This window comes from Oryzias melastigma, linkage group LG18 (genome assembly GCF_002922805.2).
Source record: "Oryzias melastigma strain HK-1 linkage group LG18, ASM292280v2, whole genome shotgun sequence".
NCBI classification, from domain to species: domain Eukaryota; kingdom Metazoa; phylum Chordata; class Actinopteri; order Beloniformes; family Adrianichthyidae; genus Oryzias; species Oryzias melastigma.
Genome location: NC_050529.1, coordinates 1,156,900 through 1,171,067, shown reverse-complemented (window position 1 = coordinate 1,171,067; position 14,168 = coordinate 1,156,900). Strand labels below are relative to the sequence as shown.

General features: G+C 45.2%; 2 protein-coding genes and 3 non-coding genes across 14 annotated transcripts in view; 4 read left to right on the top strand and 1 right to left on the bottom strand.

The window, feature by feature from the left end:
- Window positions 1-3,295: 3,295 nt before the first annotated feature.
- LOC112156386 (PRELI domain-containing protein 1, mitochondrial) lies at window positions 3,296-8,411 on the top strand. 7 transcript variants are annotated; one of them, XM_024288646.2, is made up of 6 exons: window positions 3,296-3,473; window positions 4,908-5,029; window positions 6,050-6,275; window positions 6,357-6,470; window positions 7,856-7,934; window positions 8,066-8,411. In XM_024288646.2, exons 2-6 carry the CDS (start codon window positions 4,938-4,940, stop codon window positions 8,173-8,175), a joined length of 621 nt encoding a protein of 206 aa, XP_024144414.1. In that variant the 5' UTR covers window positions 3,296-3,473; window positions 4,908-4,937; the 3' UTR covers window positions 8,176-8,411. The 7 variants fall into 7 exon arrangements, with proteins under 7 accessions (XP_024144414.1, XP_024144415.1, XP_024144408.1 ...); XM_024288647.2 differs by having other exon boundaries at window positions 7,856-7,967; XM_024288640.2 differs by having other exon boundaries at window positions 3,297-3,473; window positions 8,063-8,411.
- Window positions 3,744-3,815, top strand: trnag-ucc. The gene has a single exon. It is a non-coding gene; the product is annotated as a tRNA-Gly (tRNA).
- trnag-ucc lies at window positions 4,178-4,249 on the top strand. Its single transcript has one exon. It is a non-coding gene; the product is annotated as a tRNA-Gly (tRNA).
- Window positions 4,542-4,613, top strand: trnag-ucc. The gene has a single exon. It is a non-coding gene; the product is annotated as a tRNA-Gly (tRNA).
- Window positions 8,412-8,510: 99 nt separating the features above from the next.
- The window catches only part of LOC112156385, an 8,439-nt gene continuing 2,781 nt past the window's right edge, over window positions 8,511-14,168 (bottom strand). For 3 of the 4 annotated variants that reach the window (XM_024288637.2, XM_024288639.2, XM_024288638.2), the window contains 10 exons: window positions 13,281-13,487; window positions 12,736-12,804; window positions 12,542-12,664; window positions 12,422-12,466; window positions 11,447-11,473; window positions 11,286-11,363; window positions 10,969-11,068; window positions 10,680-10,797; window positions 10,474-10,612; window positions 8,511-10,410 (listed from right to left, as the gene is read on the bottom strand). In XM_024288637.2, coding sequence (XP_024144405.1) covers window positions 10,265-10,410; window positions 10,474-10,612; window positions 10,680-10,797; window positions 10,969-11,068; window positions 11,286-11,363; window positions 11,447-11,473; window positions 12,422-12,466; window positions 12,542-12,664; window positions 12,736-12,804; window positions 13,281-13,487 — 1,052 coding nt within the window. In that variant the 3' untranslated portion in view covers window positions 8,511-10,264. The remainder of the gene's footprint in view (window positions 10,411-10,473; window positions 10,613-10,679; window positions 10,798-10,968; window positions 11,069-11,285; window positions 11,364-11,446; window positions 11,474-12,421; window positions 12,467-12,541; window positions 12,665-12,735; window positions 12,805-13,280; window positions 13,488-14,168) is intronic. The other variant, XM_036216635.1, reaches the window with a different exon arrangement.

Below are 14,168 nucleotides of genomic sequence, written 5' to 3'. Positions count from 1 at the left end.
CTCGCGGCGACGTGCCGCGCGCGCCGCATGAACCGTCTGATTGGCGCGGAAACGAGGTGAGGAGGCGCGAGGGCGCGAAGATGATTGGATGCCTGTCGATAAAAGCGCGAGCGGGAGAGAGACACCAGGAAGACACGAGGAGAGAGAGAGAGCGGCGGGATGAATGGAGGTCTGTGTGGTTTAAAGGAAAAAGGATTTTAGGGGTTTAAAATCAACATTTATTCTAGTTTTATAAAATAAAACGTTTATATTTTATTTTAAAAAGACTTTTACTGATCATAAATCAACCTCATATGAATTCTAACAGCTGTTTCAGCTGAATTTACTGAAACATCTTCAACTACAGAAAACTCATGCAGAACCGAACAGAATCAGAACCACAGAACCAGGACATTAACGAACAAAAAATTAAGAAAACAGCTCATTTATGAAGAGAAAATTACTTTTTCTGGAATCGAACTCATTAAATTATGATCATCTGTACAACTTCTAAATATTATCAGACCTCCTCCCTTTTATTAAAGACCGACCCTGATAAAAAAACGTGTGTTTTTGTGTTTTTAACATGTAATTGTGGCATTTTTTGATAAATAAATTTAAGATTTAAATTACATTTCTGAGTTTTTCTTGATTCATTCAGAATCAGAAGCCGAAGAAAAGTTGCTGTTTGAAAAAGATCGTACTGTGGAAATACAACAATACAGACATGATTTACATCAGAAATAAAAAAACTGTTTCAAAGTTAATCAGTTTCCAGCTATTAAAGCTCAAATGGCTGGAAACTGAATGAAACTTTAAGAGAATCAGTTGTTGTTTTCAACTTTTGTTGTTGAGTTGTCAGCTTTTGTCATTGTTGTTGGTTTTTGTCGATGTGTTGTGTCTTTTATGGTTGTGTTGTCAGGTTTTGTCATTTTGTTGTGTCTTTTGCATTTATGAGCTGTCTCAGCCACCATATATTTGTTATTGTATAGAAAATACGCTGGGCGTGGCCACAAGCTCCTAGCTCCGCCCCATCCTGATGCGTCCACGTGAAGACCAACAGATCATGACCGTCTTCGTCTTCCTGGTATGAGCTGGAATCTGGATCAGAACTGGACGGCTGGATAGAAACGATGATGTTCACCAACTTTCCTGCGCTGCTAATGGGGTGTGAGGGGCTGTAAGCTAGAGGGAGAGGGATGATAAATGAATTCCTGCTGTTCTGCAGAAACTATGTCCTAGAAAACAACACGTTTTTGTGAAAAGACTAATGGGAACGCTTAGGAAACCGATCAGGAGGTAATCGGACTGGGACTTTAAAAATGCTGAAAACACTTTCTGAGGATAAACTTTGGGACCTGAACAATGACGGAAAGATTCTTGAACCTTTCAGGTCCGTTTACTCGACAAACTGGTTTAGCAAAAGATCTTGAATTAAAGCAGCAGTTCAGGTCAGGAGTTGTGTGGTCATCAGTCTCTGTGCTGACGTCAGCGTGTTTGCTGTTTCCTCTCTGGGCTGATGAGCGGCCAGCCGCTCCTCCAGATGACCGCCGACACGCTCCGCTGATGTCAGATTAATGGAACATAATGCACGTCTGCAGGAGGCTGTAATTACTCCAGGTTACTCTCCAATAAGACGCATTAGCTCCACGGTGGAGCGTCCGTCTGCAGAGATGCTCATTGATCCAGGACTGACTCCGCCTCCTCACCTGTCAAACATCTGCTCTCCCTCTGCTCTGTTTTCTGTTAAAGCTCCTTAAAGACGCGGAGATTCAGAGAACTTCCAGAAAACTTTAAACCCAAATGTGTGGTCCAGATCCAGATCAGAGAAACATTTCAGGATATTAAAAACATCTGAGTTCATTAAAGCTTCCCCTGTTTGGTTCTGATCCAATGTTCTACAGTTCTGCTGGGCTCATAAATGACAACAATATGAAGTACGTGCAGCTTTAAAGTCGGTCTGTGTCTGTGCAGCAGACCATTGACTGTATGTGACAGCTGGACCGAGCCGCGTCCACATCATCGTTCCAGCAGATGCTTCTACAGTCAGTGTAAACGTGTGGAAATGCTGCTTCAGAACTCTCATTCACGTCAGTCTGCTCTGTAGAAAGTGAAACACTGGATCAATTAACAAGTTAGAATTTAGAGTTGATGGTTTACTCAACCGAAAAGTTTAATTTGATTAAAAAATGAATATTTTTGAATGTAACAAACTACAGAAATGTTGTGAATTGATTCAATGTTTCACTTTTAACAGTGTATGCAACTTTCTGCAGTCGTTTTTGGACCAAATGAAACAGCCAATGAACGGCTGTTAAAGTTTGACCAGTATTACACTTATTTCATTTTTATTCTACTTTTAATTTACGAAAACTGTTTAAAAGTGGATCATGAAGGAGGAGTTGTTGCCATGACAACAACATATTTAAAACACAGTGCAAAAGCAGACTATTGGAAATTTTCCCTCTTGGAAAAAAAACTTAAAAATGTAACAGGACTGAAGCCTTGATCATCCTTTTTTTTCCATAAATGACGATGGTCAAAGTAGGATAATGCGGTTTAAGGTGTGCATTATCAGACATGAACAGACTTCACAGAAGCAAAAGATTAACAAAAAATAAATAAACAGAGCACTAAAATGTCTGTAAAATGTAACGGAACATGAGTGTGACATCATCTATGGAAAATAAACCAAATGAAGTCAATTTGGGCGCCATGTTGGAGCCAATGAGTTGTCAGTGGTCTGAATCGGTCTGAGTCTACAGCAGCATTTGAAAGCAGACGACACAAAATCTGTCAAACGTTTCTATTGATGAACGTCAGTTTATAACTAGAATGCACAATAGAAAAAAATATATCTAGAAAAAAATGAGGATTATCCGATAATCAACTGGTGTTTAAACCAGTACAAAAACACAGAACAGTCAGTGGGCGGAGCGTCTTTTATAGGTGTCCATCATCACTCTTTAATTGACTCCCTGCAGCCAATCAGAATTCAATATTCACTCCTTAAATCAATTGATTTAATGTATCGTGTGTTTGATGTAGTTTTATTATTATTATTTTATTAATCACTTCTGGACAAGAACAATACTGTAATCTCACTTTTTAAGACTCGGTGCTGCTGATTGATTCTCCCCCTCGTGGCCTTCTTCTCCCATGCTAATAAGGGGCGCCGCTCAGTGGACGCTTCCGCAGGGAACCTTGAACTGTCTGTTTACTTCTCTGTCTGTCTTGTTCTTGGTTGTACTGAAAAAACAATGAATTTCCCCCCAGGGGATTAATAAAGTATCTTGATTGATTGATTGATTGAGTCACGTGACTGAGACCAGGCGGTCTGTAACGTGGTGAAGGCTCGCCCTCTAGCGGCTAAATCTGGGACTCGCAGGCGGTTTCGATCCGGCTGAACCCGGACTCCAGCGCTGGAGGACTGCGAACAGAACCGCTGCGGTGTTCCGCTAATGCCGCCGCCGAGCCGGAACGTCCACCCGCAGGTAGGTCAGCTCGTGTCGGCCGTTAGCTTCAGCGCACGGAGTCGCGCGCGCGCCAGGAGGAACCTGCAGAGAGTCAGTGCAGCTAATTACGGGTCAAGGCTGAACCGGCTCCCCGCTGGGTCACGGAGCCAAAACATCCGAAGATGTTCGGTCCAAGTACCGGACGGACGAGCGGGAATCTACGTATGAAACGTACAAACCAAACATGACGATAAAAACGGCAGATGTTGACAGTATTATTCCGACGACAGCTTCCTCGTTCCACCGTCAGCGTTGGTGGTATAGTGGTTAGCATAGCTGCCTTCCAAGCAGTTGACCCGGGTTCGATTCCCGGCCAACGCAAACTTTTTGATTAGGGTCGTAATTTTATTTTTCCATCATGCCAGTTAAAGTGCAACAAGAAAATACAATTAAAGAATAAATAAGAAAAAAACGTCTTAAAACAACATTAACAGAAGAACATTTCAAATCAGTGTTGGTGATGGAGCGAGCAGACGCTGAGCTTTTTAAAGCCTGTCCGTTTACATCCCGTTAAAGTCAATGTTATCCTTATGAAATAATAAAGAAATAAAAGTATTTTAGTACATAAAGCAACGTAACTGAGAGTTAAAGTATATCCAAACGCAACTTCAAGATAGATGGAGGATATCAGCTCACATCTGTGCAGAAATTGGACAGTCTCCGTTCCTTCATACAGATGTGTCGCGTTGGTGGTATAGTGGTTAGCATAGCTGCCTTCCAAGCAGTTGACCCGGGTTCGATTCCCGGCCAACGCATGTGTCTTTTGTTTTTTATCATTTTGATTGATTTATGTAACAGTTATCATAGATGTTTTACTCTGATAGGATCCGTGAGGTAAACAGCTTCATCTGTGCGTGTTCTGCTCGGTCTGAAGTTACTGGAGATCCGGGATCTGAATCGAGCTTTTGGTTTTGGACCTGCAGCTGAAATAATGATACAAAAAGGAACTTTATCCTGAAGTACCAGAGCTCACAATGTGATCGTGAGTGAAGCCGCAGACTCCGGAGACCGTCAGTGACACCTTACGTTTCACTGAGAGTCTCCACGGCGTTGGTGGTATAGTGGTTAGCATAGCTGCCTTCCAAGCAGTTGACCCGGGTTCGATTCCCGGCCAACGCAATCATTTTTTTTCTTTCTCCATAATAAAAATCAGAACTTTGTGAGTTTTTTCCATAAATGAAATAATGGTTTTTTTCTGACATTCTACTGTGTTTTTGTTCTTTTACTTTAGTATTTTATGTACAATTCATTTTATTTTTGAGGTATTTCCTCACTTCTATACTTTTGTTCTTTTTCACAAGTTTGTATAAAAACTGTGCTGATGTGGCGCTCTGGCACTAACTAAAATCTTTTATTGACTTTATTGTTTTAATGAAAGTCCAACCTTAATTATCTTATCTTTCCTCCCTGCAGCTGCTGAAGGAGTCGTGACTGAGAGCAGCGATGGGACGCTACTTTCACAGTGAAGTCCACATCCACAGTCCTTGGGCTCAGGTGGTCGCCGCGTTCTGGCAGCGATACCCAAATCCGTACAGGTAACCAGCTCCCTACCTCCTGACTTACATCTTAATGGGTTTAAAATAAATCTTTTATTTTAAAATATTCTTGAAGACACATTTTTGACATTTCACCTCCTGGAGCTGAAGCTTCTTCTATAATGAAAGAGGGGGATCTTAGTGGAGGGGGATCACTGTCCCCCAACCAACGCAGGAGCAGCTCCATCAGCCAGTCGGAGTGGGCGGGAACAGGAAACACCAAGACGAGGTTTCCTTGGCAACCAGCCCGTTATCTCGCTTTGTAGCAGAGAGTTTTGCCCCCAGGGTCAGTGTGTTCTGGATTCCAGAGGAAAACAGTCAGACTCCTTCCTGCCTGTTTTTACTGTCCTCACTGGATCCATGTGACCATCCCAACCAATCGAATTTCCTCATAAACTGGTTTTCTGTGTCCTTCAAGTACGGCTGAGCCATATAGGAGTGAAATCTCAGATGTTTTACACACCAAATTTGATTTTAATCTATTTTTCCTCTCCTCTTACTTTCTTTGCCAAAAGCTATTTTACTTTAACATCTCATTTGGGAATTGGCTCAAACATAAAGTCCAAACAAATAATGTAAAAATGTAGATCAGTTTGGAGATCCACCGAAACATCTCTGACTTCCTAAACCTTCAGATCCGACAGAAATCAAAGTATCGTAGAATAAGAAACCAATTCTGCATCTGACCTTTGTGGACAGTTGCAGTGGACACTTCAGGTCCATTTGATTTATCGGTCCGGAACCTCTCCGAGCCGGAAGGTTCTGCTCGACTGTTCGTTTGCGTGGAAAAGAAAATCTTTGATTTTGTTTTTAATTCTAACTAACCGAATTCAAAACCATTTCAATCAGAGAGAGTTGACAGGACGAAGTTAGTGTTGGGTTTGGACATGAGGGGGACGGGGAGAGGGGCGTCTGACCTGGTGAACATGATGGTCTGTCTCCGGACAGATCAGTTCATTCACACCTTAGAACCCAGAGCATCTCAAATCTCCCATGATTCATTGTGTCCGCGTGTTTCAGCACGCACGTTCTGACGGAGGACGTCCTGTACCGCGAGCTCACCCCCAACAACCACCTGTTGTCACGGCGACTGCTGACCAAAACCAACCGGCTGCCGGGCTGGGCGGAGCGGGTCTTCCCCGCCCACGTGGCGCGCGCGGTCTACGTGCTGGAGGACTCCATCGTGGACCCACAAACCAACACGCTCATCACCAAGACCTGGAACCTGAACCACAACAAGCTGATGGTGAGTCGCTGCCGTTCAGACGCCGCACCTGCAGAGAACAGGTGAGACCTGCAGATGATAAGGTTTTCACCTGCCTCTCAGGTAGTGGTGGAGAGATGTCTGTTCGAGGAGGACCGCGGTCGGCCATCTTGGACCAGACTAAAGAGAGAAGCCTGGATCTCGTCAGCTGTTTACGGCCTGGGCCGACCCATTCAGGTGAGCCCCGGACCAAAGTCCTGATCCGGTTCTGTCCTTTACACACCGAAACAGACATTAAGTCCAATCCTTTCAAAGTAAGAGCTCCATTAAAAGTTAGAAAGCCTTTTATTTTCTACGAACTAGTCATTAGTTTGTTCCAGTAAAAACAGACCGGATTCTTCTTCTTTAAGAAGCTCTCCATCAACTTACCTGTATCAACATCACCTGTTTGAACTGGTCGTCTGGATGAAAGACACTGTCCACACCTTTGATCAGTCAGACTGCAACCTCTCCACCGGGACCAAGACCAAAGAGCTGTCGGAGGACACCAGGGACGAGCCTGTAGACCTGAACCCGACTGGAATACACCAGTCCACGATAAACAAACCTCTGGAGAGAAGAGATCGACTGATGGAGCAATGGTTAGAAAATGACCGTCTGCCTCCAACCAATGATCTGGAAACAGCTCAGAACTGCACAGAGAAACCGGCCAATGACGTGAAGAGAAAGAAAGGTTACTATGGTAACACAAACGTCGTTATGGATCCTGCAGAACTCCAATACCAGAACATGTCCAGACCAATGTAAAGTTCTCCAGAGGAGTCATGTGATCAGATGAAACCAAAACTCCTTTGTAGGAACGCCGCTCGCCGTGTTTGGAGGAGGAATTACGCAGAGATGCACGGACGTGGATGCATCATGGTTTGGAGGCTGTAGACGACTGATCCGTACGAAGGAATGAAAGGATGAGATTCTGGACCAAAACCTCCTCCTATCAGTGACGATTGAATCCCAAACACATTGCCATGGCAACGTAACAATCATCTCAGGTTCTGGAGGGTTCTAGCTGGTCTCTGGACCTGAACCCCACAGAGAACCTGTGGAGGAGATCTGCATGGAGACCATGAGGCTTCACGCCCATCGACACGTGTCCCCATCAGCTGGTCATGAGGGGCGGGGCCTGCCAGACCAACGCGCTCCAATAAAGTATGGGTCCCCAAGCCTCTTGTCCGTGAACCGGTACCGGTCTGAGGGCGGCTTGGTACCAGGCCACAGACAGAGAAAAAGTGGAAACGCAAATCAGGGGTCCCCAACCCTCAGGACACAGACCGGTATAACCCGGGAGCAGTTCCACGTCCGTTATCCCATACCTGCCATATCCATCAGCATAAAATGACCAGTCTGACCATGAACTCTGAGACTGAAGGAATAAAAATCCAAACGTCTAGAGCAGAAATGAAGAACCGTGGACACACCGGGACCCTCTCAGGGTGTTCTCCAAAGAACACAACCTCACCGTCTCATACAGCTCGTTATGCGAGCAATTACTGAACATATAAAGTGATACAAACCGTTTTTCTTTCCAGTTTTTATTTGTAAAAACTCGTTTCTTTCTCCTTAAGGAGTTCGGTCTCGCCAGGTTCAAGAGTAACCAGGCCAAAGCCATGAGGGGGCTGGAGCTGGCGCTGACCCGTATGCAGAGTAAGGCCCACAAACAAGCAGAAACGATATGAAGTGAATGACACCGTTAGGTTCAGGAGTTGATGCTTTTATTGTGAAAATGTTTTGGTCTTAGTGTTTTTTCATATGATTCTTCTTTGATGATCTAGCAGCCGAGGCCCCGCCTCCTCCTACTAATCACCATGGAAACCAAGAGGAGTCACTAGAGAAGCAGAAGCCCCTCCCACCTAAAGCCACGCCCAAACCCAATCCGTTCATCTGAGCGGCTCAGGGTTTTCCTGAGGGGCGGGGCTTCGACTCAGGCTTTGCTGTGATTGGTTGTCAGGTTTTTTTTTAAACAAAATTTTCTTGATAAAATTATTACATATAAATGTGCAAAGAGTATTTATTTTATATTTTTTCAGAAACAGCTTCATGTATCATTTGTTAAATTGAACTTTTTTTGTGCTTTTTGTTTAGCGAGTTACCACAACAAATAAAGAGATGACTGTTAAAATGTCCGGTTGCTATGGTTACACCTCCGCCTCTGGTTTTTGTTTCCTCTGGACCCTTGGTGAGTCAGAACGTCTGGATCAGAGTCAAACAGGAGCCTCAGAGTCAAACTCAAGTCTTTTATTGGGTTGAACGGAAACAATTCTGACACGTTTTCTGACCTTCAAAATAAAACAGCAGCTTGTGATAACCAAGTAAAGCCAGACTTGGATAAATACATGAAATGGAAAACTTCACATTCTGAGAGGCAAAAACAAACAGATTCCAGCACATTTAAAAAAAACTTTGTTTTTCTCCAGAGAAGCGGGTTCTTCATGAAGACAAACTTCATCAGCCGTTGATAAAAAGTTGAGAACTCATCTACAAAGTGAATATAACAATACTACAAAGCTCCATACCTGGATAAAAATAGACTTTATGACACAATGGTTTCACATTCATGACTACACGTGCAGCTGTAATGTGCAGATCCACCTGTAGGGGTCACTGCATTCTTCATGGGTTTGTCTTCTGATAATACTGGTGAAACATTTTTATGAATCTAAAAAATCCTTAAAAATGGACCATCAAGTGAATGTAACGTTCATCTGAGGAATGAGAACAAGAAAGGACAAAACAAAAACGACCTTTTAACGTCTGAGCGGTAGCTCCAGTGTTTTTAAATCATTGTAACTCGACCGTTTAACCAAATGACCTAACTCCGGCGGACTCTACTGGCTGAGGAAAGCAGCTTTGCGCTGATATGCGATACTTCACAGTAGTGAAGAGTTTACGCAAACCAGCTGATGCTGATGCGATACTTTAGCAACGTAAATACAACGAAACTGCAACATGCTAACGAATGATGTTGGCGTTTTCTGTTTTTTAACTCTTTAACATCTGAGCTGTAAGCTAGCGGCAGCAAAATAACTCTGAACTAGCATAACAATTCAACCGTTTATTTACAAAATTCCAACAGATCCTGACGTGGAGAAAATAAAACACTTTATCTTACTAAACAATAGCATTTAGCACATCCAGAATTGGGTCTTTTGATTGCGACTTTAAAGTGTCGTATTTCGGTGCAAAGCCGCTTTTCTCGGTTAGCATTACGTTCATTTTGTATACAACTGAAGAGTTATGCTAATTCAAAAAGTCTGTATTATTTGGCTGCCGCTAGCGACATCTCCAGTGTTGACGGACTAAAAATTAACCTTAGTTAGTCCTGCAGGTCCTTTTGGTAATTCAACCATTTCTACCGCGGGCCGTGTGTTTGACACCGCTGATTCATACGTAAACACAAACACGCGTCGTGAGATCAGCTGAGTGACCTCGTTGTTAGCGTGAGTTTCAAACGGGTTTAACCCTTTAGCACCCGGGCTTTAGCGTCAGTGTTGATGTTCTTGAAATACCGTAACTCTTTTACCGTTTATACAATCAATTCTAAAGCAGAGAAATGCAGCGTCGCACTGATATCCAGCACTGTTATGTAATTAACGGAAAAATTAGCGAGGAAAACTGACTGTGCCAGTATCGGTGCATTGCTGCTTTTCTGTGCGTTGGATTTACCGTTGATTGGATCAACAGTTGAAGAGTTCCACTAGTTCTAAGATAGCGTGTACTTGATATGTCGTCGGCTACATCTCTGGTGTTCAAGCGTTACAAAATAACCCAAAACTAAGCACATTTGTTAGCGTTAGCATGTGAAAGGGCTGTACCAGTTTCAGGTTTTGCAGTTTGTTTCTTTTGAACTTCAGACTCTGCGTACGGCGAGCTTCCAGTAAACTAAACAAAGGTCGACTGAAGCTTCAAACCGAAACACAAACTTTCTGAAAGCCTTTGGCTTAAATCCTGGTTTCTCCTCCCGCCAGCGGCTGAAGCTAAGATGTGTATTGGTTTTGGGCGTAAAACTGCGCCCGGCCGATCACGTCGTTGGCGAAGTCCTGCGTGGGCGTCTGCTCGTCCAGGTCTCCTGGGTAGTTCAGCCTCTCCCTCTCCAAGCCGACCATGTAGCAGACCAGCGCTCCTGAACACAGCGGAGCCTCAGCGCCGTGAACCCTCAGCTCGGAGAACAGAAGCTCAAACTCACCCTTCAGGTGCTGCTCTCGGCTCCACGCCGGCCTCCAGCTGCTCACGGTCTTGATCAGGTGGATCAGGTAGGTGGCTCCCTCATCGATGTGGTCCTCGCTGAACGGCTCGCCCTTCACGGCGTGGAAGTTCCTGTTGATCTGCACCACACGAGCGAGCGTTAAAAGGAGACGACGCCGGCGAGCGGCTGACAGGCGCCACACGCACCTGCATCAGACCGTAGCAGTTGTCGTCGTGCTTTCCTCGGCCGTCGGGATGAAGCTGCCGTCCAGCGTTCGACTGTTTGGAGATCATGGCGGCGATCAGAGCCGGGTGGAGGTGGAGCCTGTAGATCACAGTTTAGTCAAACAGGAGTCACCGCTAAACCTTGAAGCTACGATCACACGAGGGTTTGACGCGACAAAGCTGCGCTCGCCGTGCCCTCCACGGGAAAGAGCTCCGTCTAGAGCGACCCGACGCGTGAACGTAGTTTACAGCGGACATGTTCAGAACTTACTTTCGTCCGACATTCAGGATTTGGTTCCGGTATTTGGACATATCCCTCAGATCTTTCTCTGCCAACATTCTGGATCCTTCCGCACCAAGAACTAGTTCTCCTGGAAATAAAAAGTATTCAACTGAAGGAGCAACTCCTGTTTAACCGTTGAGTTAATGATCTTCTGCTCATCACACGAGGAACTGGAATGCTGGACCTGCAGGTCTGTGATCTGGAAAGGTTCTCTTCACTCTTACCTCGTGGACGTCATCGTTGGGTCTACCGCCTCCGTCTGAATGTTAGGACGTGTCTGGAGCGATCAGGCGATCAGAACTCACCTCCACGGGTCAAGTTGTTCCCCCTGGCTGTACGCTCAGAGATTCCTGTTGTCGTCATTTGGTCCAGGTTTCTGTATTCTGTTAGAGAAACGACCAGAACATGAAAAACTGGAGGAAATATTTCACTTGAAAGCATCGTTTGACCGACGAAGAAAGCTCACCGGTGAAGTGTTCATCTTCATAGGGAACTGAAACACACAAGTGTGTATGTTACTACAAGGATAATTCAGACTTGAGGTTCCTCAGTCCTCCTGATGTTCAGCCGTTGGGGGTTCTTTGATGCTGAAACATCTCCGTTTTTATCCAGAACTGAGGGAAACTGCATGTTTTTATCAGAGACATCATAGGATCTGATCCAGAAAAGTCATCTTAAATCTTTAGTCTCTGGGTTTGAGGGGTTTTGGGTCGTAGAGAGGAGCAGGTGAATCTTTAAACACTAGAACTGTCGCCCACAACACCTCCATGACACACGCTCTTTCATGTACTGTAACTCCTCGGCCGATTATGCAATTAACGTCATTCTAATCGATTCTGATTCGGAGCAAAGAAACACCTAAAACGATTCGCTTATGACATGTAGATTGTTGGGGAAACAGTACGAAATAATGTGTTTCACGTTAAAGCCTGCATTCATCCGACCACATATCAGTGAGTTGCTGTGTCTCGTCGTTGCTCCATCATTCTGTTTACATCCCATAATGCCCGGCTACGGTGGCCATTTTGGACCAGTTGTTCGGCTCTGAGCGTGGAGCCTATTCAGAGCGAACCGGAACAGTTCGATTAGAAACAGAGACTACGTGGACAGATGGGTCCAGGAGACCATGAGCCGTGTTACATCCTGCTGCTACCGCTGGATCTTTGTCCATCCAGTCCTTCTGCTCACCTGGCAGGTGTGCCTTAATGTGAGCAGCAGGACCTGGTTGGGTTCTAGTTAGGGGGGTCTGAGTCTTAAACTGCTGGGCTTTGATATGTTAGTTTGGGGTTGGACTTTGGTAGTCTTAGTCTGCTGGCTTTGTTTATTTGTTTGTTTTGGTTAGGCAGACTAGAAATGTGTTCCGGATTATCGGGAGAAATGGACTCTGGTCCACTTTAAACAAACCGAACAACTAAGACTTTGCAGAAGCTGACCCCCTCACCTCTCTGTGCCGTGGTAGTCAGCGCGGTCACCTTTCTCCACAGCTCTGCACAGACATGGAAGGCGTGTTCAGTCAGATCACAGCTTCACCACGAGGTTAAGCAGACACTGAAAGTCCCACCTGGAAGACGTTTTCTGTGCTTGACACCAAAGAAAACCCCGACGGCGAGGGTCACCAGCAGAGAGTAAATCACCAAGGGAAGACATGACAGAAGGACGGAGCAGCCGGACGATGTGGAGCTGTCTGGAAACCCAAGGAGCAGAGAGTGAAGATCGAGTCCTGAAGAAAACATCACCACAAAGCAGCTGCTGTACCAGAGACGGAGACCTTCTTCTCCTCCGTCTCTTCAGACACGTTCCACCTGCAGATCCGCGTCACGTTTTCTGGAGAAAACAGAAACACAGAGAGAAGAAGGTTGTTCCCTGGGTGTTCCACAGGGTTCTGGACTCGGACCACTATTGTTCCTCTACTTCTTTGCGAGATGTTATCTTCAGTCCTAAAGTCCTGACTTCTTCTCCAAGGTGTGCAGACGGATTACTCTGACAGAACAGTGACGTCATACTTCAGTGTGGACCACTGCGAAAGATGCGGATCAGAAGTCGTCTTTGACAGAAGTATCAAAAAGACCTTTTTGAAGAGGTGGTGTGCTTTTCCAGCAGGACCTCCACCTGTCTCTGAAGGTCACAGGTCATGTGACTTTGTTAAAGGCGTGCGCCAGCTGCAAAGGTGACATAATGTTGCTGAGGCGGTGGGGGAACCCGGTCCAGTTGGAACGAACCCCCTGAGATGATGTTGCTCCCGGTGTAACCATGACAACAGCACCGGTTTCAACGAGTGGTCTCGGACTGTGCTGACCTACCTCTACCTGGCTCCACCTTCTCCTGGACCCTCACGGGGCGGGACTCGTCCGGCCCGACCCATTTTTGCGTTTGTGTTTGGAGGGTGTTCCCGCGGTCGTCCAGCATCACCAGGGTCAGCTCCAGACTCCGGACATGAACCTCACACAGAACAACCAGCCCGCCGTCTTCACTCCGATGGACGGCGACGCTGAGCTCTGACACCTCCCCTGCACACAGGCCCCGCCCCCCAAGGATTAACAGCATAGCACTCAGCGGTTTTTATGTAGGATCAGTAGTTACTTTTAAGGTGGGGAAAACGATGACAACACTTTTAGCATTAGCATGCTAATTCTGCTGCTCAAAAAGGGTGCCCTCTAGTGTTTGATGGTGTAGCTAACCCTTTAACACAGAATCTTTGGCTCCAGTCTTTACATTCTTTCAATTACCGTAACTTTTCAACCGTCAACATAATTCCAGCAGATTCTGAGACGGAGATAATTAGCTTTCCATTGCCAATCGGTTCTGTAGTGAACTGTATACGCAATCAACATGGATCGGCGGAGAAAAGTGACCATGTCGCTATGCTACATTTTAGCATAGCCATTGCTTTGCATGTCGGTAAAAAGCTCAATCGCTCAAGGGTCCACAATCCAAAACACACCTTAGGTCACAGGCTGAACAGGATAAACATTTATTCAACACTCTAAAACTACATTTTAAAACTTTAAAACTGTAACTTTTTGACATAATTATGAACTAGATTTATAGCATTACCTGTGATAATGCTAGTGTGAATGCTGTAAGCTGAATTTGGCAGCTGAAGATACTAGTGCTGATAGGTGAAGATGCTTAAACGGATAACTAAAAACCCTGGAGCTGATGGCTAATGTTTTAACTGGTGGCTAAGT

Excerpts from the sequence above, each read along its gene's own strand:
- LOC112156386 (XM_024288640.2), top strand. The coding sequence starts at position 4,938 with ATGGGACGCTACTTTCACAGTGAAGTCCACATCCACAGTCCTTGGGCT. Across the intron at positions 5,030-6,049 it reads CGATACCCAAATCCGTACAG|CACGCACGTTCTGACGGAGG; the intron begins GTAACCAGCTCC and ends CGCGTGTTTCAG. Across the intron at positions 6,471-7,855 it reads GCCTGGGCCGACCCATTCAG|GAGTTCGGTCTCGCCAGGTT; the intron begins GTGAGCCCCGGA and ends TTTCTCCTTAAG.